Genomic DNA, 22,949 nt, shown 5'->3' on the forward strand with positions numbered 1-22,949 from the left:
TGTATAATTAGTGTGTTAACATGTTGGGTTTTATACCCTTCATTCTTATTATGTAATTTTTTTGTGTAATTCATTAAGTGTCAATAAAGTAATATAAATCTTTTTATTAGCAATAATAATGCTTTTTTTTTTTACTTTCTATAGATAATTTTTTTGGGGGACACTTTACTTTCTATATAGATAGATTCAAAATACATAATTACAATTGATTTATGGGTTTATATTTTTTTAGACTATGTGTTTTGTCTCATTATTTGTTTGGACTCTGTGTTTTAACAAATTATTTTTTGGACCCTATGTTTTGTAAAATAGTTAAAATAGAACCATAAACTCAATTTTGATGAAGAAAAAATTGAATATAACAACACAGTTTTTAAACAGAGTAATTTTATTTTTATTCTGAATTATTAATTTAGTAAATTAATTGTGATTTTAGACCAAAATCGAGCAAATTATAAAATGCAATGAGTATAATAGTAACAAAAAAAGTAGGAAATTTGTGTGGTGTTCGGTACGGCACGGCACTGTTTTTGATAGCCACTCCCACTTGAGTGAAACCCAACCCACCACAACCACAGACTTTATGTCAGGAAATTTATTGAACTGTTTGTTTTATCTTTTAGATAAAAATGATTTATATTAAAATAAATTAGGTGTATCATAAAAAGATAAAGAAATAAGTGAATTAAAATTTTACCATTACTTTTTGAAAAAAGCAAAATTATTGTGAATTTTTTTTTTTAATAATATCCTTAAAAAAAACTACATTATTTATTTAAAAATTATTGTAAAATAGGACCTCTTTCTTTTTTTTAATACTTATTTTAGTACATTATTTTTTTATTAAAAAAATTTATAATTTTGTTTGGTTTACAACTTTATTTTAATACATCAATGATTCTTTTGTCCATAATTTTTCGTTATGTAAAAGAGGGTCGTATTTAAAATAAAAAATTCTTAGATATTTATGATTTTTTATGGACTGCAAAATTTATTTTAATGAAAATGACTTGTTATATGAGATTTTTAATAGATTGTGCAAAAAATATGGCTTTTTTTCTAGAAAAAATAATTTATGGCTTTTTTTTTAATTTCACTTTTATAGGTTTATTTTCTCATATTTTTGTATAAAAATTTGTTTATGTCATAGTTTTACTCTTAATCAAGTTTTATTAATTTAGAAGGGTATGTTTGTAATTTGATTATTTTTTTTAGCTTATTTTATTTTTTTATATAACAACTTTTATATTAAATTTTTCCATGGTTGTTTTGCAAATTTTTTATTAATTTTTTTTTTGTAATATGAATTGTGTTTATTATTTTTTTATTTATTATAAACATTTTTTTCCTTTTTTTAGGTTGTACGTTTTTTTTTCAAAGTCTAGGTAAGGTAACCCATTACTTAACTTATTTTTCAAAGTTAAGTAAAAAAAATATTATAGCTACGTTAAATAACATTTATCCAGAAGGGTAACCAGTTACTTGTTTGATTTTAAAAATTCTCATTATTTTAATAGATTATTTTTGTTTTTTCTTGAGTTTTAGTTTTTTGTGATGAATGTGGTTTTTTTTAAACATAATATTATCCCAAAAAATTTTAATAGGGACACGGTGTTGGAAGTAGTTGCTGCAGAAATTAAAACGGGAACAAAATTACCGAATCAATAACTGGGTTGAGTCACGGACTACGTCACTCTCTTTAAGACGTTCACGGCACTGCTTAGAATTGTGCAAGCAGACTATCAACCCCGTCGTCGCCAGGATGAAACTGTCCAGTCGAACACTATATCGGACCCCCACTGCACTGTAGAGAATCGTCGAATACAACACCCTAAAAACTACCGCTCGAAATCGATCATGAAAATTGAAACCAGTGTTTTTTTCATGTGAAAATGAGATGTATTTTACCTCATGAAATCCATCGCACTATATCGAAGAAGTGGACAGAAATAACAGAAATAAAAATATTAATTAAATCATGGAAGAAGTCTTCAATTTACCAAAAAAAAAATCACGCTTTTAATAAATAAAATAATAATTTAATAAATAAATTTTTCTTCAAAAAATAAGATCACGCTACACTAACCAGCTCATGTCGGTTGAATGGCATGTGTTTAAGTGAACCTTTGTATGACTTCTCCTTCTTCCACAAAAATTGAGTACTCTTTTAGGGAGTCAATAAAGTAACTTTTCTATTTTTAACAATTCATATATTTATATATATAAAAAAAAATAGAAACTATTTCAATGATCCTACGTGTTAGTATGGTACGAGACTATGGATCATATGTATGAAAAACAGCCAGACAGGTACAGAAATATCCAAAAAAGGGTATTGTTTGGTTTGGGTACATGTAGGTCTTACCTTGTATATCAAATCTATCACTCAAAATCATACGTACGTGACGTGGCTATGAAATTCATAAAGATGGCGTGGACCAACCATGTAGAGCTGATTAATTTGTATTGATTGTCGTTAACTTAAAAGGGATGTCATCTTATACAATGTTAGATGTTTTAAGGTGCTAAATAGCAATACTATTAATTATAGAGTAATGATATGTATACCTAAAATATAAATCAAAACATTACACATAGTGATGTGGCAATTTAGCCTAGTCAATCACATTTATTAAAACTGGGATCCATTATTTTAAGATAGAGTGACACGTCACTGTGTATAATATTTGGGTACATATTTTGGGTACACATATCATTTCTCGCCTTAGCCTTTTTAAGAATGGATTTTGTTTAATTATTACGAGAACCATGTATTGCCATATAAAGGATATTTCTATGGTGCATATCTTGTCCGGCTTGTGAATAGTTTTTGGCACTATTTTTTTTATGATTGTGTATATTGTAGTTATTTAGAGCATCCTGTAAATTTTCAGAAAATTCTGAATAATTAATTTATAGTTCCGAAAACTAGGTTCAAATATATTGTTTTCCACATGCATAAAAAAAAAATTAGTTATATGTGCAACAACCTGTTTGAACTTAATTTTCGGCACTGTAAATTAATTATTCAGAATTTCCTGAAAATTTACAAAATGTTCTAAATAACTACAATAAACACGCTCATGAAACAAAATCACGCCAAAAACTATTCACAAACTGGAAACACATAAGGTATGCACCATAGAATTATCATATATATATATATATATATGTGTGGTGTTTTTCTATACAACTTTTATTTTATATGTATATCTAGATTATGTACCGATACTCAAAGGCATTATATTAAAATATTACTCTTGCTAATAAGTTCACTAATAATATCCTCGGTAATAATGTCGATAGTTCACATTAGTTGGTGTAATATTTTGGTGCATATATCATTACTCATTTAAAAAATAAAATTTACTCATTTGATTTCCTATACTTTTGCAAAGCTCATTAATTATAAGCCTTAGCCTTTTTAAGAATGGATTTTGTTTAACTATTACGAGAACCATGTATTGCCATATGGAGGATATTTCTAAGGTGCATGTCTTGTCCGGCTCGTGAATAGTTTTTGGCACGATTTTTTTTATGATCGTATATATTGTAGTTATTTAGAGCATCCTGCAAATTTTCAGAAAATTCTGAATAATTAATTTATAGTTCCGAAAACTAGGTTCAAATATATTGTTTTCCACACGCATGAAAAAAATTAGTTATATGTGCAACAACCTGTTTGAACCTAATTTTCGGCACTGTAAATTAATTATTCGGAATTTCCTAAAAATTTACAAAATGTTCTAAATAACTACAATAAACACGCTCATGAAACAAAATCGCGCCGAAAACTGTTCACGAGCCAGAAACACATAAGTTATGTACCATACCTATATATATATACACACACGTGTGTGTGGTGTTTGTCTATATTATGTACCGATACTCTAAGGCATTATATTAAAATATTACTCTTGCTAATAAGTTCACTAATACTATCCTCGCTAATAATGTCGATAGTTCACATTAGTTGGGGTAATGTTTTGGTGCACATATCATTACTCATTTAAAAAAGGAAATTTACTCATTTGTTATCCTGTGTTTTTGCAAAACATCGTTTTGGTATCTTATTTTTTTAATAATACTCGTATGGTACTCTATATTTTAAAATCATACATATTTGGTACCCTAAACTCAGATTTGATAAATATTTTTTTTATAAATATGATCAAACTGTCAACACTTATATGTAATTATAAGTAATTAAATTTGAATTTGAAACTTATATAATTGATAGTAGTTTGATTAAATTGGTAAAAAAAATTATTAATTAAATTTAATTTTAGGGTACCAAATCTGTACGATTTTAAAATACAGAGTAACAAATGAACATTATTATAAACACACAGTACCAAAACGATACTTTACCAAAACACAGGATAGTGAAAGGTTAAAAAATACAATGAATGAATTGAAACAGAAAGCTAGTGAGCCCTATCCAACTGTATTGATTGAACTTCCACCAGAGGTGTAACAGTTCTCTTCAAATAATGCATGTTGCTTTTCATTTATTGAATAGTGAATGATATGATCCTCACATTTCTTATCTTATATTTCAAGGGCACCGATCTCTATATAATATATATTTATATATATATATATATATATATAAGAACATGTTTATTCTATTCTATAAGATCAGTACTATATCTCTTTCTGGCTGGTATAATTAATATATAATAATATACAGTGCGATATAGATCGATGGCGATGATGATTAAGGTGAAGGAGACGAGCATGGTGAAGCCGGCGGAGAAGACTCCACGGCGGCGGCTTTGGCTGTCCATTTTGGACCTGATGGAAGTTCCTAATAAACATAATCCAGTCGTCTACTTCTTCAGATCCAATGGAGCCACCAACTTTTTTGATGCCCATATTCTCAAACAAGCTCTTAGTAAGGCCCTCGTTCCATTTTATCCCTTGGCGGGTCGGTTAGGGCTCGACGGGGATGGTCGGACTGAGATCGATTGCAACGAAGAAGGTGTCCTTTTCGTCACGGCGGAGACCACCGCTGTCATCGATGACTTCGGAGATTTCTCTCCCACGCCTCAGCTCCGGAGCCTCACTCCTTCTGTTGACTACTCTCTTGGGATCTCTTCTTTTCCCTTACTCTTGGTGCAGGTACCATGCCCTAGCCTCTAGCCTCTCCTATATATTTTCTATAAGGTTTCGCTTTAAACCCTATCAGTGGACTTTTAGTGTTCTACATCTATGAATAATTTTTTGCGCGATTTTTTTTTATGACGGTGTATATTGTTACTATTTAAAGTATCTGTAAATTTTTAGAAAATTCCGAATAGTTTACAGTACCGAAAACTAGGTTCGAACATGTTTTCCACGCACATAAAAAAAATTAGTCACGTGTGCTACAACATGTTTGAACTTAGTTTTCGGTATTGATGCTCTAAATAGCTACAATATACACTATTATAAAAAAATCACATCGAAAACTATTCACGGCTCGAGAACACTGATAGTGCTACCGGTAGGGCTTAAAGTGAAGCTCCGGTAAATAATTCTCATATATATTATGTAGTAGTAGATTTAGTTGCATGCATGTATGATTTTGCGTTAATTATTAGTAGAAATAACTACTAATGATTTGAGTTTTAATGTGTTCCATTAGGTTACTCACTTCAAATGCGGTGGAGTGTCACTTGGAACTGGTGGCGACCATCGTGTACTGGATGGACCTTCGGCTTTTCACTTTTTCGAATCATGGTCTAGAATTGCTTGCGGTCTCGACATAACTATCCAACCATTCTTAGATCGAACACTGCTTCGACCTCGGAACCCACCTCAACCTTCATTTCATCACATCGAATACCAACCTCATCATGATCAGCAAGACACCACCACCACCACCAAGGTTGACACCCAAGTTGCCACTTTTAAAATCACCAAGGAGCAACTAAACACACTCAAAACCAAGACCACAAAAAGAATTATGGAAAATGGCAACAACAACAACAATAATATCATCAAATTCAGCACGTACGAGATTCTAGCAGCGCATATTTGGAAATGCGTTTGCCAAGCACGAGAGCAACCCGACGAGCAACAGACCACCTTGTTCTTCCCTGTCAATGGAAGATTCGCCAATAGATTGCAGCCTCAACTCCCACCTGGTTTCTTTGGCAATGTGACTTTTCCAGCTACACCAACGGCCAGGGTTGGTGATCTCAGAACCAAGCCACTGTCCTATGCTGCAACTTGCATCCATGAAGGTTTGAAGAAAATGGACAATGATTACTTGAGATCGAGTATCGACTATTTGGAGCTTCAGTCTAATAATGTGGTGTCCTCCCTTAAGCGTGGGGACCACCATTACAGGAATCCAAATTTCGGGATTACGAGCTGGGTTAGGCTGGTGAGCTACGAGGTTGATTTTGGATGGGGTCGCCCTATTTACATAGGATCTGGTGGCATTATATTGGAGGGAAAATCATATGTTCTACCTAGTCCTATTAACGATGGGAGTTTATTGGTCGGCATATCTTTAGAACCACAACACATCAAAGCTTTTGAGATTTTGTTTTATCAGATATGATGATGTCAAACTTCTTTAGAACCATCCACAACACATCAAAGCTTTTGAGATTTTATATGTATAAATAATTAGTGTGTTAACATGTTGGGTTTTATACCCTTCATTCTTATTATGTAATTTTTCTTGTGTAATTCATTAATTGTCAATAAAGTAATATATATCTTTTTATTGGCAATAATAATGATTTTTTTTTTTTACTTTCTATATAGATAGATTCAAAATACATAATTACAATTGATTTATCACATTTGTGTGAGTAATTATATATCACATTGATAATAATTAAAAAAAAAAATCATAATTGGTAACAATACAAGATACCAAACATATACTCCATTTCCTAATATTTTTGTAGATCCATTCAGTGGAGTGGTGATAAATTATGAACATTATATCCAACAAGGAAGATCATGATCCTAATGTTGAACTGGGACAAAATTAACAGAAAACTAACATGTTATCTATCTGTAATTTTATAACACCAGTCATCATTTTACTAACAAAGCCTCAAATTTATAAACGATTCAAAGTGACAGGATTATGATTACAATTACTAAAAATCCTAAAAGCAAAACAGGCACACATCTTGGGAGCTCTCCTCCTTTGCACATCGTTATCAGCTGTTAGAAAAGTTAGTTATAAGAAGAGCAATCACCTTCATGCCCGCCCGGTACCACCGCTAAGTAAGCTAATATTGCCATCTCAACCATAGAGAACTACAGATCTGAAGCCTTGAGCTTCCTAGGCCTTTTATTAGACTGAGCTGGAGATGATGGAGCTTCTGATCCTCCTCTTCCAGGTGCCTGAAAAAGCTCACAAGTGTATTAATGGATGCACTCACATTCCACCATAAAGTGCAAGCAATAAAATCTCAAAGGAAATCGACATGTATGTACCTTGCGTTTCTGGTCTCTTTTACCAGCTCTCTCCCCTGAAATTTATATAAAATTATAAATGTTAAGTAACTACATGAACACTACTCATCTCAGAAACAAACCTGAAAAACCCCACAATATATTACCTCCAAAGTTCATTGAGTCAGGAATAAACATCCGGTCCTGATCAACACCATAGTATAAACAGTTTCAGTAGAGTGAAAAAAAATCATTTGAAAGCACTATTAGAATTCCAATAATATTGTAATGCCTACTGGATGAATGAAGAAGTTGACCTTAGGTGTGCCAGGTGCTTCATAGGGATTATCGCGAAAAGAGGAACCCTCTGTCTCCTTGTATTGCAACTGATCCCAGAAAGGTCAGATAACAACAATTAGGAGAACTCTAGCACACAATTTACGTAGCCGATTCACAACCATGCAACATCAAGGGAAGTAAGTCCTAAAATATGCAATACCTGTTTCTGAAGATTGAGCAGGGTCAGAATTTCTTTCCTCAATTCAAGATGCTCCGCACAAACAGCTTTGGTCGGTACCCTTGGTTTTAGATTAACCTGTAAAGGCTAGGACACATTTTTAACCACCTTTAAAGAATAAAATGTATAGCACAACTACAGGATTCATTTTTTAATATGGAATAGCGATTATGCAGCTAGCAAGAACAAAATGATGAAATCAAGCACTGAGAAGCCTGAAGGAAATGGGAAGAAGAAGATAATAGTGAACGTAAAAAGAACATGCAATAATGTAGGTTTTCAACATAAGCACCACAAAGGGAAAATATAAACTGAAAAATAAGTGATAAATAGTACTTGCAGTAAATAAAATACGCCAACGCATTATTGCCTCAAGTAACGTCAAGAAGAACGCATGAATATATAATCTGGAATGAATAGACTATAGAACACAAACCCCAAGTTCTTGTAAAGTCTGCTCGACACGCTTGATGGTCCGCAGCCCAGCAGATGCACTTGCAGCTTGTATCATTTGATCAAGTGCATATGTTCTCAAATATACCCGAAGCTGTAGATTTTCAAAAATTAGTTGAGGCAAAATTGAAGATGTAAAATGGATGAAACTTCACAGGAAAACATCACTACACAAAGACACACAAAGAAAAACAGTGTCTTGATTAGAGTGGGTGAAAGTTTAGGGGCAAACCAGCCATTAGACATACCATGCGTAGAGAAGCTACAGTTGCAGCATTGTCGGCCGCCAATGTTGAAGGTGCAGCAACTACTGTAGATGGAACCTGAACATTGGGAGAAGGTGACACAGTATCACCCGGAATAGTAGTCCTCTCAGTATATTCTGTGCCAACATTTGATGCAACAGGCAACTCCACCTCTTCAGCTGCCTAAAAACATAAAACAGAGTAAATAAACACAAGAGGTATGCACATGCATCTGCAACATTTATTTCTTTCACAAATCATACCATAATTCTGGACCTACCTTTGCAGCTGATCGAGACTCAGTTATTTTTTTGGCTTCTGCAAGAACCTGTAAGAAAATGCAAGTATAGATGATAGGCCCTCACGTAATGAATTAGATATGTAACTTCTTTTGAAACAGACGGTATGTAACTTAGTTGCTAATAAACTATAAACATAAATAAATTAGACCTCGACATCTTTTTTCTCTTGCTGTTTAGTTTGGGAGAGAACCATTGACAATGCTCGCTTGCGTTCTCTCTCTTGAGAAACGTTATAAGGTTCCTAAATGTAGGTTAACAAATATACAAAATCAGAAAAATAGTATAAAATGACAAAGCTCAAAAAATTGTCCAGCAAAAACATGATGGTAAACGATTACTTAGATCAAGTATGAAATGATCAAGTAAATATAAGTTATTGTACAATTCTCACACCTTAATAATAGGGTGCCCTGAAACATCCGCAGGAGATGGAGCTCTAGCAATTAACATAGCTCGGCAGACTGAGAGTAATTATAGATTGACAACATCACAATGCTAATCAGGGCATATTAAGTTCAGTAATGCTGCGTAAACACACGCACGAAAGGTGGGGGAAGGGAGTGCAGGGGAATGAAGCCAGCTCAAGTGAATGACAATAAAAAGTGAAGAAAATAGCAAGATGACATACCACTGTAATATCGGTCCTTCAACTCCTCTACTGTTCGAGATGTTGGGAACCTGTCAGCTATTACAACGAATCGGAGATCAAATTGTTTGCACAAGTTAAACAATTGATCTGTCTCTTCCTTGGTCCATGTCTAATGAAGATATTAAATGTATAAGGTGAGAAAACGTGTTTGACAAAATAAGGAAATTAAAAGGAAAAATGAAAACTAAATATATATATATATATAGATAGATAGATAGATAGATAAAATCCTAATTTGAGACTTACAGAATCAGTCAAATGTTTCTCATACTCCTCATCTGTGTATTGGACAATGTCAGCAGACTGCATAGCATCAAATACACAAAAATATTAAACCACACAATGTAACCAACTGATTTCAGTGAGAGTATGAGAAACATAACAATGCAATATGTTATACCTTGTTATACTTGGCAAAAGAGTAGTCACCTGTTGGTGGTGCACCATTAACAACTCTGACCTGTGGATTAAAGGTTGCAGAGAAAAAAAAAATATATATATATATATATATATATGAAACTGTGTATCTAAACCGATGCATGTACATTTTTAGGATAATTTAAGTAACAATCTTCAAAAGCAACAGAAATATTACCCAATGGTACAGCTGCAAATTATCATTTCGAGCAGAACTTGTAAAAGGAAGCCACTGCCAAGTAATCTGAAAATAGAATATCAAGAATGATGAAACAACACTAACATAACAAAAAACAACAATTCTTGAAGTTTTAAGACAAAACAAACTAGAAAAATAAGCCATGTAAGGAAAACGGAGTTCAGGAAAACCTTCTCATCTGCTGGAGGCCTTTTCCTCAATTGGGACAAATCGATCGATGGCATAAGAGGTGGCACACCACCTGTGAGTGCATAAACCTGAAATTCAACACCACCCATAAACACCATCAACTAACTCGCTAAAAACACACTGAAATATAACTATATTATATAAAGCAATCCAAAAAATTCAACATTTTGATTTAAAGGTCGATATGGAAAACCCCAAAAGGCGAAATTACCATAAGAAAAGATGGAAAGAACAAACCTCTCGTGAAATACCATCGGGTTTTCTGTGAGAGTCTTTCTGAGGCCTGGATTTCTTCTCTTGTGCTACAGGATGTGCGTTTTTGGGCAAGCCAAGAATGTCCTTGGCATCCATTCTAATTGCCCCAAAAAAACAAACTAAAATTTGGTTTCTGACGTTGTGTTGAAGATGAATCGGAATTTCCCGTGCACCTATAACTATAACATTTGGATTGGAGCTCGGAAGCTCGAATCCATGTGTCGAATTGCTTGAATTCGTTGCGAATTTTAAATTCGATACAGCTGAAAATGTTGATGAAGTGAAGTAGGAGTGATTTGATTAGGTGAATTCTAGGGTTCTTCTGTTCGAGCGCCAAAGATTTTGATTACAGGTGCAAGAACAAGAAGAAGACGAAGAAGAATGAGCTGTGTGCTTTACCATAACTAGTGCCAAAGTTGCCAATAAAACGACATCGTATCACCTTGGTATTATATAGTTACAGATTTTCTTAACGTGAAAAAGGAACCTTAACCCAAAGCTTTGAACAACAATATGAAAAAGTCGATTATGTCATGTGGAGTATTAAGGTTTAAGATTTTAGTTACATAGCTTTAAGTGTCTTTTTATTTAATCTATTTACTTACGTTTTAGATTTTTTTTATTTTATTTGGCTAGAGTTTTGTTTAAATTAATTAAAATGAAAAATATAGGGTTCAGATTTAATTTTTTATTTTATTTATTAAAATTATTTTAAAGTTTTGATTTTGATTAAAATATATTTTAATAATATAAAATATTGGTTTCTATTTTTTTTAATTGACTAATTTATTAAAATAGGAGTATTATGATCGTATTAAAAAATATTTTGACTGAAAAATTGGTTTTTAAGACCCAATTTAAACATGGACAAAATGTTATTTTTCTCCTTAACTATAATATTTGTAGACTTTTGCTCATTTTGTCTAAAATACTAATGGTTTGTTGATTGATTAATTGATTTTAAATTAGAAAAAATAAATAAAAATTATTTTAAAAATTAAAAATAAAAAATTAACAAAAACTTATTTTTAAATTTATGAAATTATATAAAACAATTAATAAACATAAAAAAAAATTTAATCCAAATATAATTTAAAAAAAACTAAAATCAATAAAGATTTTAATTTAGTTTAGAAATATTGATTTTAATTTTTTCAAAATTATATTTGGATCAAAAACTCTTTATGTTTATTGATTTTTATTTATTGGATTTTATATAATTTATTAAATTTAAAAATTAGTTTTAATTAATTTTATTTTTAAAATTATTTTTATTTATTTTTTCTAATTTAAATTCAATTAATTAATAAAAAATTATTTTAAAATATTTTTTTAACTACCATATCAGCAAATTGTTACTATTGTGGACCGGCAAAAGTCCACAAATGGTATAGTTCATGATGTATTTTTTACAAGCAAAAAAATTCAGGAGCCAAAAGTCTACGAGCTTTATAGTTTCGATGAGGGGAAAGCATTTTGTCATTTGACAAAACATAAAGTCCAACAATAAATTTTTAATAATGTAGGATCAAAATGGTATTAGACAAAAACACAAGATCTAAAATAGTATTAACGGTCTCAACAGTAGTTAAATTTTATTTTTTTAAAATGTTATTTTAATATAGTTCTTTTTAAAAAAATATTATTATTATGATTTATGACAATTTCAATTATTATATCATAAATTCTTCAAAATTTTAATAATTTTATAAAAAAATTACGATAAATAAATCACAAAATTATATTATTGTTTGCTATAAAATCCTAGTTCTAAAAAAAATAGACGACAAAGTGAAAAAGAATAATGCTAATTTAATAAAAAAAGGATTAAGGATTCTATTAAAAAAATTAAATTGAGGATCTAGATACAAAAAGACAAATTAAATTTAGAGTATTTGTTACAATAAAATTCTTTTGAAGAGAACAATTGCATGTTTGTTAACCAAACCTACGTGTTGTACTATTAATTATTATGCATAATAGTTAATAGTACCACAATTGCATGAAGAAAATACAACATTATTTTCCTAATAAATCATGATATATATATATATTCTTTTTCTTTTCTTTCTTTTTTTTATTACATTTCAATATTACAAATAAAATAGGAAGAATGATTTAAATTGAAATAAAAGAATACTCTTTGCACAATATTAGTATTGTAATCTTAATTTTTTTTTTTTAAATTGCACTTTATATGACTTTTAAATTTTTTATATTCTTTGGAGACTTAGACTATTGTAATTGGAAACGAATGAGGTTAGCATGGATAATTTGAGGTTACTTAAAAAAAAATAGGAAAATGCTAATTGCATTCCATTTTACATTCTTTTTGGGATTATCTTAATTCAATGAATGGCCTGTGTATTAACTAATAATTCATAATAGATTTAAAATATAATTTAATTTAATAATAACCATGCATCATGCAAGAAAAGAATGTAAAAGAAAATGCAGCATAAAATTTCCTAAGCACTCCTCAAAAACATATCATTTGACACAAATATAATAACAATTTCTAATTTCACAATTTTAAATTTTAAATTTTCAAAAATTGTATAATCAATTTTCGATTTTCGCAAATAACAAAATCAACCCTCTAATTTAAATTTAAATGGAGATTTATCTTCAGTGAAAATTAACTTTGAAAGACATACTTAAATATTTAAACTTGAAACCAAACATGCTACCACCGCCTTTCATAAGCTAAGGTCATCTCCAACCACAACACTATATTTGCCATTGCACCATCACCAAATAGGATAAAATTTCAGCATCTTATTTTTTCTCATTCCAACCACAACACCAAAAAATATATTTTTCATTATTATATTATTATTCTTTTACATAATTGAATACTTTATATTATTATATTATTTTACTAAAACCATCACAATTATTATATCAAACTAATTATTTTAATAAGATGAAATTATTAATAATTTGACAAAAATATTTAAATTATTTAAACTCCACTAATTTTTTTTTAAAAATCATATTAATTTTACTGAAATACATATTACATTACTAGAGGTAAGAAAAAAACGGTTACATTTAATTAACTCTTAAATAACACGTAGATAGATTGATTAAATTTAACTAATTCTCGGAGTTACCATGCTCGTCCCATAAGTGTTCAATTAATGCATTTCGAAGTTCAATATGAGCTTCTTTATCCCTAATTTTTTTATGTCGAGCAAGGAATTCTTGAAACCGAGTATCATCATCACCTAGCATCTCCACTTCTGGACTTTGCACGTCGACTCGTTCTTCAATTGTTGCATTAACATCACGTTCATCTTCTATTATCATATTATGCATAATAATACAAGAAGTCATTATATCATGTAACACTCTCTTGTTCCATAAGCGCACTGGTTCTACCACGATTGCAAATCTTGACAGCAATACTCCAAATGCGCGTTCTACATCTTTTCTACATGCTTCTTGTTTCATTGCAAAAAACTTTTTTTTCTTACCACGTGGATCGTGAATGCTTTGAACAAGAGTAGACCATTTTGAATATATACCATTAGCTAAATAATAACCCATATTATATTCTTTACCTTTGATGACATAATTAGCGGGTGGAGCAATACCTTCAGCAAGATTAGCAAAAAGATGGGATGCCTCCAGCACATTGATATCATTATTAGATCTCGGTAGACCAAAATATGCATGTCATATCCAAACGTCATAGTCAGCTACAGCTTCAAGAATAATGGTTGGGGATCCACTACGACCGGCATATTGTCCTCCCCAAGCCGTTGGACAATTTTTCAATTTCCAATGCATACAATCTAAACTACCCAGCATTCCTGGAAAACCCCGGCGTTCACCAATGTGGAGTAGCCTTACAACATCATCAACGTTAGTTGATCGTAGATAGCGAGCTCCAAACACCTCAACAATAGCACGGAAAAATCGCTTCAAACTTTCTAAAACTGTAGATTCTCCAATTTTTATGTACTCATCGGTAGCATTTGCCAGTACACCATATGCTAACATTCGAAATACAGTTGTTACCTTTTGCAAGCCGGACAACCCAAGTTTACCGAGTCCGTCCCTTCGTTGGACGAAGTAATTGTCATGCCTTTGTATAGCATCAAATATACGAAAGAATAAAGGACGACCCATTCGAAATCTTCGTCGAAACATCGAATCATTAAACCGGGGATTTTCTGCAAAATAGTCATTGAAGAGATTGCGATCAGCATTTTCCCAGTCACGGTTGATAACTATATGACCAGGAATTGAGCCCCGGCGTGACCCATCGTTATTGAGGTGTTGAGTGATGCAAAAATTGTTGTTTGCAGTAATTTGACATACCACTTGATTTTCTAGATCATCATAATAATCATCATCTGAAAATGAAGAAGATGATAATAAATAAGATGAACTGCCATAATAAGAATTCATCTTTTATCAAAGCTAATTTGTGTGTGTATTATGGTCTGCATGATATCCATATTTTATAGTGTACATAATCTTATCTTTAATTTTTCAAAATTTAAAGATAAGAATCTTGACGAATTGATTTAGATCGTGGATTACTTTGACTATGATCTCAACCGTTGCATTTGAAGATAGGATATCTTATCTTATCTTATCTCTTGGCAGTGTGTTGTCAAATCATATTTTAAAATTTAAAGATAAGAATCTTGACGAATTGATTTGGACCGTGAATTACTTTGACTATGATCTCAACCGTTGCATTCGAAGATATGATATCTTATCTTATCTTATCTCTTGGCAGTGTGTTGTCAAATCAGATCTTTATCCAATTTTTACATCCCTATATAAGTGCATATTACTCTTTGAAGAAGACCACACACCTTCAAAAGAAAAACAAAATACTGATGACCAATTTAAAAAATTAATGGAACAAAATCAAAAGCTTGTCGAAGTTATAGAAAAGGGTAACTCAGAAAGGAATGAAATTCGACGACAGAAGATTGAATTGGCTAAAATGAAATAAGAGAATAAAATTCTATTTACGGATTTGAATTCTATATCCGATCCAGAATTTCGCCAGTTTATTCAAAATGAAAAAAGACAAATTTACAAAAGAAGAGCACAAACATCTAAATATGGTGAACAAAGAGAAGGTTCTCAATATCAAGGATCCCAATATCGAGCATCTCAGAATGAAGGATCTCGATTTAATGAAGCTCACAGAGAAGGAGCTACAGATGAAGGCCAAGGATCTGAGACGAACCTCCCAGGAAATTTTAGTCAATACTTTGATTATCTTGACGAAATGAAAAATGATTTCCCAAATTATTAAATTATTATAGTAGTTTCTTTTTTTTTAAGATCTATGTCATTGCTTCCGATTTATGTTTAGTTTATTTCATTTTACCTTTATAATGTATGTTTTTTAATGAATGTATGTTTAAATTTGTAATGTTTTAATTGTATTTTGTTAAGTATTTCTTTAATTATATGTCAATGTTAATTATTATTTTTTATGAGTGTATTATAAAAATTAACTAAAATTGTGTAAAAAATATATATAATTATGATATATCTAAATTGTAATTAAAAACTTCAAAAAATAATTAAAAAAATAATTAATCTAAGCATTTACAATTTAACTTTATCAAAATAAATTAATTTTAAACTTAAATAATATATATATATATAAGATTATTAAAAAAAAAAAAAAAAAAGACATATGCCATAGCTACAGTACCCCCAGCATATATGCTGGGGTACAGTAGCAATTCAACATATATGCAACTGCCATTGCCGTGGATTGGAGGAGTAAAAAACAGCAAATATGAGAAGATGGTGTGGTATATGCCGTGGGTTGGACTTGCCCTAACAAAACTGCAACACTATATTAAATCTAAAAAGAATTGTGAAAAAAGACATTTTACTTTGATTTTAGAAAAAAATAATAATAATTACAATCCCAATAATACTCTATTGTTGTACAAAATTTATCATTTGTCTTGCAACAAATTCTAATTTTAGCAATAATAATGTTTAGATACAATAAATACACAGTAAAATGGCCTATTTTGAGAAACAAAAGTACTTAATAAAATTTGGACCCTTTTAGCAAAAACCAATGTTTTTATCATTATCCCTGTGGAAAAAAGACTAGTGTAGCATTATCTTTTGTAATTTTTTAAAAAAAAAGAGTAAATAACAACTTGTTACTCACATAAGAAGATGATGAATTCATTTGATACAAATATTTCAATGGCTCACAATTCACAAACATACTATACACAAGTTGTAAACGCTTCTATGTCAGAAAGCAAATCATCAATGATACGTTTCAGTTGGCTTTCTTATGTTTAAGATTATCATGTTTATTAGTACCAAATAATGAAAACAATTCAGGTCCTGGTTTATCCACTAATGTTGAACCTAAATGGTTAAAAAAGACGACAAAGTAATAACTAAACTAAGAATTTTCACTAGAAAATAACTATTAAGATTCCCAATCCATTTTGTGGTTGAAATGATTTGGAAATCAATTATAATGATCACTTTCACTTATGTTATGTGGTCAATCATTTTCATTTTGTCTTCCTCACCAAAATGCCAGCATATATAAAAATAGCATGATCAATAATTTATATTTTTAATAAAATAAAAATACCTTTGAGTTGACAAGCCTGAAGGGTTAAATCAAATGTTCAAGGCAAGCAGCAGGACAAAGTATGCATATCATCACATCTAAAGCAGTGAAATGCAAATACAATGACTGAAACCTGAGGCTGAAACAGGTAGGTAGGAAATATAAATTTGAGACTGAGAAAGAGACAAAGAGAAACCAACATCAATATCAAGGCTTTCAAGTTTGAAGATGTGAATGAAGTGAAGTGAAGTGAAGTGATAGTGATTCTATTTCTATCTATCTTTTAGTTCCTGTTCGAATTGCAGCAGCTTCTCACGCACAGGTTGCAAAAATTGTTTCAAACCCTGGCTGATTTGCAGCTTCTCTTGCTGAGAAAAATCCTTTTCTTCACTCAATTTCACCTCCACCTGCAACTTTTTCATTAAAGTAAACAACTTGTCTTGTTTTGGATTGCATTGTATTCAATGATTCATTGATTCACTGATTGTGTTTGTAGAACAGAATAGAATAGAATAGAATATACCTGCAACTCATCTAGCTCACCGAATGAAAACTCTGGGATTTCCAGATACCCTTTTATTGATTTTTTCTCCTCGCCCACAATCCACTCCCCTAATTCATATTCATGTAAACATTTGATCTTTGATTTAACAGACTAATAATTATAAATAAAATAAAGAATTTGGGTTATGTCAGACAGAGAGAGAGGAGATAGACAGGAGCATAAGTAAGTACCTTTGACATTCAAGGTCATCTCATAGGTATAGCCAACACGTTTCTTATTCCGGACAGTGACCAAGAAGGCCTGGTGAATACATGTTAAAACACATGAGAATGAGATCACAACAACTCTCATTATTATTACTATTATTTAAATGAGATGATTTCTAATGATGTTGAAATGAAACTCACTCACATCACCAACACATTTTGATAAATCTGATATCTGTGCTTTCCCAGCTGACAACTCCAAAGAATCAACTGTCATAACCAACTCCTGCCCCCATCCACATTCAATACATACAAATTATTACCAAAAAAAAAAAAAATCAAACACATACATACATACAAGAAAAGGGTAGAAGAAAAAACCAACCTTTATTCTTTGGGTTGCCCAGCTATTAAGGTTCTTCTCCTCCCAAGTTCCAGCCTGAAACAAACAAAGAAACATAGAAAGATCCAAAAGATAAGACATTTGTTGTCTTTGTCCTAGTCTTTGTCTTGTCTGTAAGCGTAAAAACAGTAATAGAAATGTGTATTCATATACATACGCTATTCCAGACAGAACCCAGTTGGGTCGGGGGCTGAGCGGCGTTGGATGAGAGAATGTCGTTTGAGCTGAGCTTGCGAGGAGCGGGAAGAGGAACGGCGTCCTCCGTCACACCTCTGACCCAATACGTGTACGACGACGTCGTTTCCTGCTGGGTCTTCTCCGTCGACGACGAAGACAATGCTTCTCCATCTTCCATGGCGTGGCGGCTGATCTACTTCTCTCTCTCTCTCTCTCTCTCTCTCTCTCTCTCTCTCTCCCACTCTTCAGGAAGCTTCTTCTTCTGTGAGAGTTAGATCCCAAATGCCAAAGTCATCGAGTGGTGTTACTATTTTTCGTGCTTTCGGTCAATTGGGCCGAGTGAGCCCCAACTGATTGGGCCTTATTGGCCTTTTGTACTGTAAAGGTCAAAGTCAACCTCAAAGAGTTATATATATATATATATATATACGTATATATAGATATAGGGTAGCAAATTAAAAACAGCGCAGATCGAAACTTGTTGTGACGAAGAGTTTGGCTAAAAAGCCAGCCATGATTATTATGTTATGTGACACAACCTTGAAAATCACACAGGTTCGAATATAGAGCAGCACCTTATTATCGCCTAGCTAATCCAGTTTAATTTCAATATGCACACAACCCTATCATATACATATATATATATATATAAATATATTTATAGCAAACAATTTCGGTTTAATGGCGTCAACCATCCAGAAAGGAAAATTAAATATTGATGAAAAAGAAGAAGATTGAGACATGAAATTGATGGACGATTATATATATAAATAGATAGATAGATAATAGAGAGAGTGATAATCAATTATAATAATTTTCCAAGAATATATAAAAGGATATTAGATATAAATACCAAATCGGCTGCATGGGGCAAGAAAAAGCAGAGAATATATATATAATTTGTTATCTCAGGATTTCAAAATTGTTTTGTTTGTTTGAAATTAAAATCTATGGAGTGGTATCCAGCCGCTGGAGAAATCATAAATATATATAAATAAAAATTATATGCACTAGTAATACAAATTATTAAGGAAAGTTAAATGGTGACTAGCTATCCTACATGAGTAGTATAGTGGTAGTAGTAGTAAATCACCTAATAGCCTTGAGGAATATATATATATAAATTTATATATATACAAATTAATATATGAATTACTAGCTTGGTATATAATATCTCCTTCTTTGCTTCAAACATCTAATCACACGTTTACTAAAGTGTAATTCGAATTGGAGTGAACCAATAAAGAAATGAATGGAATAATATATGAAAAAATCGGAATTATTATTTGTATTATGTTTGTCTTTCATAAAAACTAATGTAATTACGTGGCACAAATTATCGACACGTGGTAGTTAAAGGATGACGTCATCAGTGTAAACCCTAGTCGACCCTCGACCAGACTATAAGGTGTAATGAGAGTTCAACACAACAACTAATCATAACATAATCAAAGAGCATATTTATTAGATATTTAAACAAGTCATGTAAGGCTCTTAGCCCATTTATGTAAGATCCATGAGCCTATAAATAGAGGGTTTAGTTTTCATAACGACCTCGATCGTGAGATTCTCAGAGATTCAGGGGACCACTTTTCTAGGGACTGGTTACATGCGCCTTTTCCGTTAGGATTTTGGGACCACCTATTTTTTAAAAGAAAAAAATAAAGAACACTTCATTAAAAAAGACGAAGAAGTAACTATGATTTTAGTAACATAGATAACTACTAACCATAAAAAACCCATAAAATATACACACATATCAGATGTGAAGGTAACCAGTTGCCCCCAGAAATATACTTACAAAAAACGGGACGGTAACCAGTTACCCCCATAAATATACACACAAAGAACGGGAAGGTAACCAGTTACCACAGACCTGAAGAAAGAAAGAAAAAATCAGATCCACCGCCTTTCTCGTCTCTCCCAACTTATTCTATTCCCTCACCAAGAACCCTAGCCACTGTCTGCCTTTCCATCGCCTGGGTTTGTTGGATTAGGCTTATACATGATCTTTATTTATTTTCATGTATATCTAATATTAAACAAATTAATATGAGATAGCCTAAAACATGTTTCTAAAATTGAATTCAAAGATAAACAAATAATAAAATACTTATAGTATACGCAGCGGAATTAAAGAGTCATTCATTCAGTTTCTCTAACTCCTGTATCCTCTCTATCGCAGAGTATTATCAAGAAACTGAACTGATCTTCTATTTTCTTCACAATCTTTCAATGTATCCTTAGAACCACCTAGACTAGTGTGGGCAATTCTCAACACATGAGATAGATATAAAGAGAAGAAGAGAAAATAACAAAGACGTTTAGAAAAGGACTTGTGTTTAGAGAGAATCTAAAACTATCATAAAATCTTACTTGTGACTTATCAAACTTATGTTTTGACTTCTCTCTAAGCACTCATTTTATAGACTCAATTAGACAATTTAATTTAATTAAAAAATCAATAAAATAATAGTCATTTTGAAGCCCTAGGTCGAAATTATCATGGGCTATAAGCCCGTGAAATTTCCCATTTGATTATAAGCCCATTGGACTTAAAATCAAGGCCTGTATTATTTTCTATTGATTTAATTATTTAAATCCTTTATCAAATTAATTATTTATAATTTGAACCTTGATTTAAATTTATTTATTAATTTAGATACCAATTTATCTTGATTAATAAATCTGCCATAAATTCTATTTTCTTCTCAAAATTACACAACTCTGTGAAACTATCCAAAATTGACCTGGTCAACTTTGATAATTCTAATTGATGATTAAATCAATTAATTGAGACTATCTAGATGATTTTATCCAAGGTATAATGGGGACCATGGGCCTATGAAATCAAGCTCCAATAAGTTATCATAAATCTAACAAATAAATTTACTAACTTATTAACTCCTCGTGACTCCACTATAGACTTGGAATTGCGCTCTTGAATTCATAGAACGCTCTATAACAAATATAGATACGCTATTAATTATCCATTGTTACAACCATAATTGTCACTCAATCCTCTATAGACGGTCTACAATGAGACAGGACTAAAATACCATTTTACCCCTCATTGTATTTTATCCTTAAAACACTTAGTTCCTTGTAAATGATATTTCAATAAACTAATTTAATTACTGAAATGAGATCTCCATCATTTATCACATTGAACCAAACTAAAAGGAAACCATCGTTTCACTTCTTCATCAGAAGCTATAGATGTTCATATCTATGATTAATACTCCCACTCAATTATACTACCGAGTTCCCAAGATGTAAGTATGGGCTAGTCCGTAGGGTAAGATGGTAACGAACAAGTCAAAGAACTCAAATAATACGATCAGTTAGAATACTGTAATGTCCCAAATTTCCTAATAAGGTTTAGGACCTTGATTAGGAGGCCCGGAGGGCCATAATTGATTTATTATAGTATTTAATGATTATATGCATGTTTATGTGAGTTATATTATTACATGATGGTGAATGCATGCATATGGGCTCATATGTTAACTGTGAGGGTATTTTGGTAATTTGGCCACTGTGGGCATAATTGTATATTTTGGGTGCATGACTGTGATTAATTAATATAGCCACACTATAAGGTGGATTGGTTCGAGCTAATCGACATGAGATGATCATGAGATGTAAGTGTTCGGTCTAGTCATAACGGGTTTAAGTTCGGGGCTCGGGGAGAGTCTCGGGATGATATTGATGATTATAGCGTTACCGGGGATTTTAGGGTAACGGGATATGAATTATTGGTGTTTGAGGATATGGAGATTAGTGGGAATTGGGAAGCGTTAATTATGATTAACGGGATAGGTGGAAAGCACAAATTTTACCCTTGAAATGGTTTAGAGGCTTTTATTGGCTTAAGGGTATTTTGGTCATTTTGGGTTTTGGATATATATGAGTTAAAGGCTGCTGGCTGTGGAAAGTTGTAGATTAAAACAGAGATAAAACAGAGGTTATCCTCTTCCCTTCCCGTACACTACCTTCCCTTCATCCTTCTTTGGTCTTGAGGCCATCATGAGGTTTTGAGCTAGGAAATCAAAGGTGGCAGCTAGGGGACTTGTTTTACTCATTAAAGGGGATTCAAAACCGTGTTTGAGGTTAGTTCCAGTTATGAATTTAATGGTGTGCTCTGTTTTTAAGTTAAGTTTTGAGTTTCTTAAGTTTTTACGCTTAGAATTGGACTTTGGCAATTGTTGAGTTTTTGGTTGGTTTGAGCTTCAGGTTTTGGTGGTTTTGGACCATTGGGAATTTTGGTAACTTTGATTTGGTGATTTGGAGATGTTTAGATGGGTTTTTGGAAGGTTTTAGAAGTGGAAAAACAAAGAAAAATGGCTGGTGCGAAGTTGGGCCGCGGCCCTGTTCTTGGGCGCCGCGGCCCTAGCTTGAGGAAGGTGGAGAAGGCTCTGCCAGGGGGG

At 31.8% G+C, this 22,949-nt stretch overlaps 5 protein-coding genes across 9 annotated transcripts; 1 reads left to right on the forward strand and 4 right to left on the reverse strand.

Annotated features, from left to right (window-relative positions):
• Positions 1–4,609: 4,609 nt before the first annotated feature.
• On the forward strand, positions 4,610–6,749 carry LOC133829563 (shikimate O-hydroxycinnamoyltransferase-like). Its single transcript, XM_062259268.1, has 2 exons — positions 4,610–5,124; positions 5,630–6,749. Exons 1-2 carry the CDS (start codon positions 4,708–4,710, stop codon positions 6,551–6,553), a joined length of 1,341 nt encoding a protein of 446 aa, XP_062115252.1. The 5' UTR covers positions 4,610–4,707; the 3' UTR covers positions 6,554–6,749.
• Positions 6,750–6,871: 122 nt separating this feature from the next.
• LOC133829562 (SWR1-complex protein 4) lies at positions 6,872–11,132 on the reverse strand. Of its 4 annotated transcripts, none has more exons than XM_062259264.1 (16): positions 10,616–11,132; positions 10,360–10,446; positions 10,169–10,234; positions 9,974–10,033; positions 9,820–9,876; positions 9,553–9,682; positions 9,318–9,385; positions 9,073–9,165; positions 8,903–8,950; positions 8,626–8,805; positions 8,361–8,471; positions 7,907–8,011; positions 7,704–7,793; positions 7,575–7,611; positions 7,450–7,484; positions 6,872–7,356 (listed from the first exon to the last, which is right to left on the reverse strand). In XM_062259264.1, exons 1-16 carry the CDS (start codon positions 10,727–10,729, stop codon positions 7,270–7,272), a joined length of 1,368 nt encoding a protein of 455 aa, XP_062115248.1. In that variant the 5' UTR covers positions 10,730–11,132; the 3' UTR covers positions 6,872–7,269. The 4 variants fall into 4 exon arrangements, with proteins under 4 accessions (XP_062115248.1, XP_062115249.1, XP_062115250.1 ...); XM_062259265.1 differs by having other exon boundaries at positions 7,907–8,002; positions 10,616–11,127; XM_062259266.1 differs by having other exon boundaries at positions 7,725–7,793; positions 10,616–11,127.
• Positions 11,133–13,732: 2,600 nt separating this feature from the next.
• Positions 13,733–14,185, reverse strand: LOC133830132 (uncharacterized). Its single transcript, XM_062260052.1, has one exon. The coding sequence runs from the start codon at positions 14,183–14,185 to the stop codon at positions 13,733–13,735; it is 453 nt and encodes a 150-aa protein (XP_062116036.1).
• Positions 14,186–14,314: 129 nt separating this feature from the next.
• On the reverse strand, positions 14,315–15,052 carry LOC133830144 (uncharacterized). The gene has a single exon (XM_062260066.1). The coding sequence runs from the start codon at positions 15,050–15,052 to the stop codon at positions 14,315–14,317; it is 738 nt and encodes a 245-aa protein (XP_062116050.1).
• A 2,160-nt stretch (positions 15,053–17,212) lies between these two features.
• On the reverse strand, positions 17,213–18,784 carry LOC133829564 (uncharacterized). 2 transcript variants are annotated; one of them, XM_062259269.1, is made up of 6 exons: positions 18,500–18,784; positions 18,325–18,378; positions 18,145–18,225; positions 17,964–18,033; positions 17,752–17,840; positions 17,213–17,641 (listed from the first exon to the last, which is right to left on the reverse strand). In XM_062259269.1, the coding sequence occupies exons 1-6, from the start codon at positions 18,695–18,697 to the stop codon at positions 17,501–17,503; spliced, it is 633 nt and encodes a 210-aa protein (XP_062115253.1). In that variant the 5' UTR covers positions 18,698–18,784; the 3' UTR covers positions 17,213–17,500. The 2 variants fall into 2 exon arrangements, with proteins under 2 accessions (XP_062115253.1, XP_062115254.1); XM_062259270.1 differs by having other exon boundaries at positions 17,213–17,635; positions 18,500–18,783.
• Between the last annotated feature and the right edge of the window lie 4,165 nt (positions 18,785–22,949).

Source organism: Humulus lupulus, chromosome 4, assembly GCF_963169125.1.
Source record: "Humulus lupulus chromosome 4, drHumLupu1.1, whole genome shotgun sequence".
NCBI lineage: Eukaryota > Viridiplantae > Streptophyta > Magnoliopsida > Rosales > Cannabaceae > Humulus > Humulus lupulus.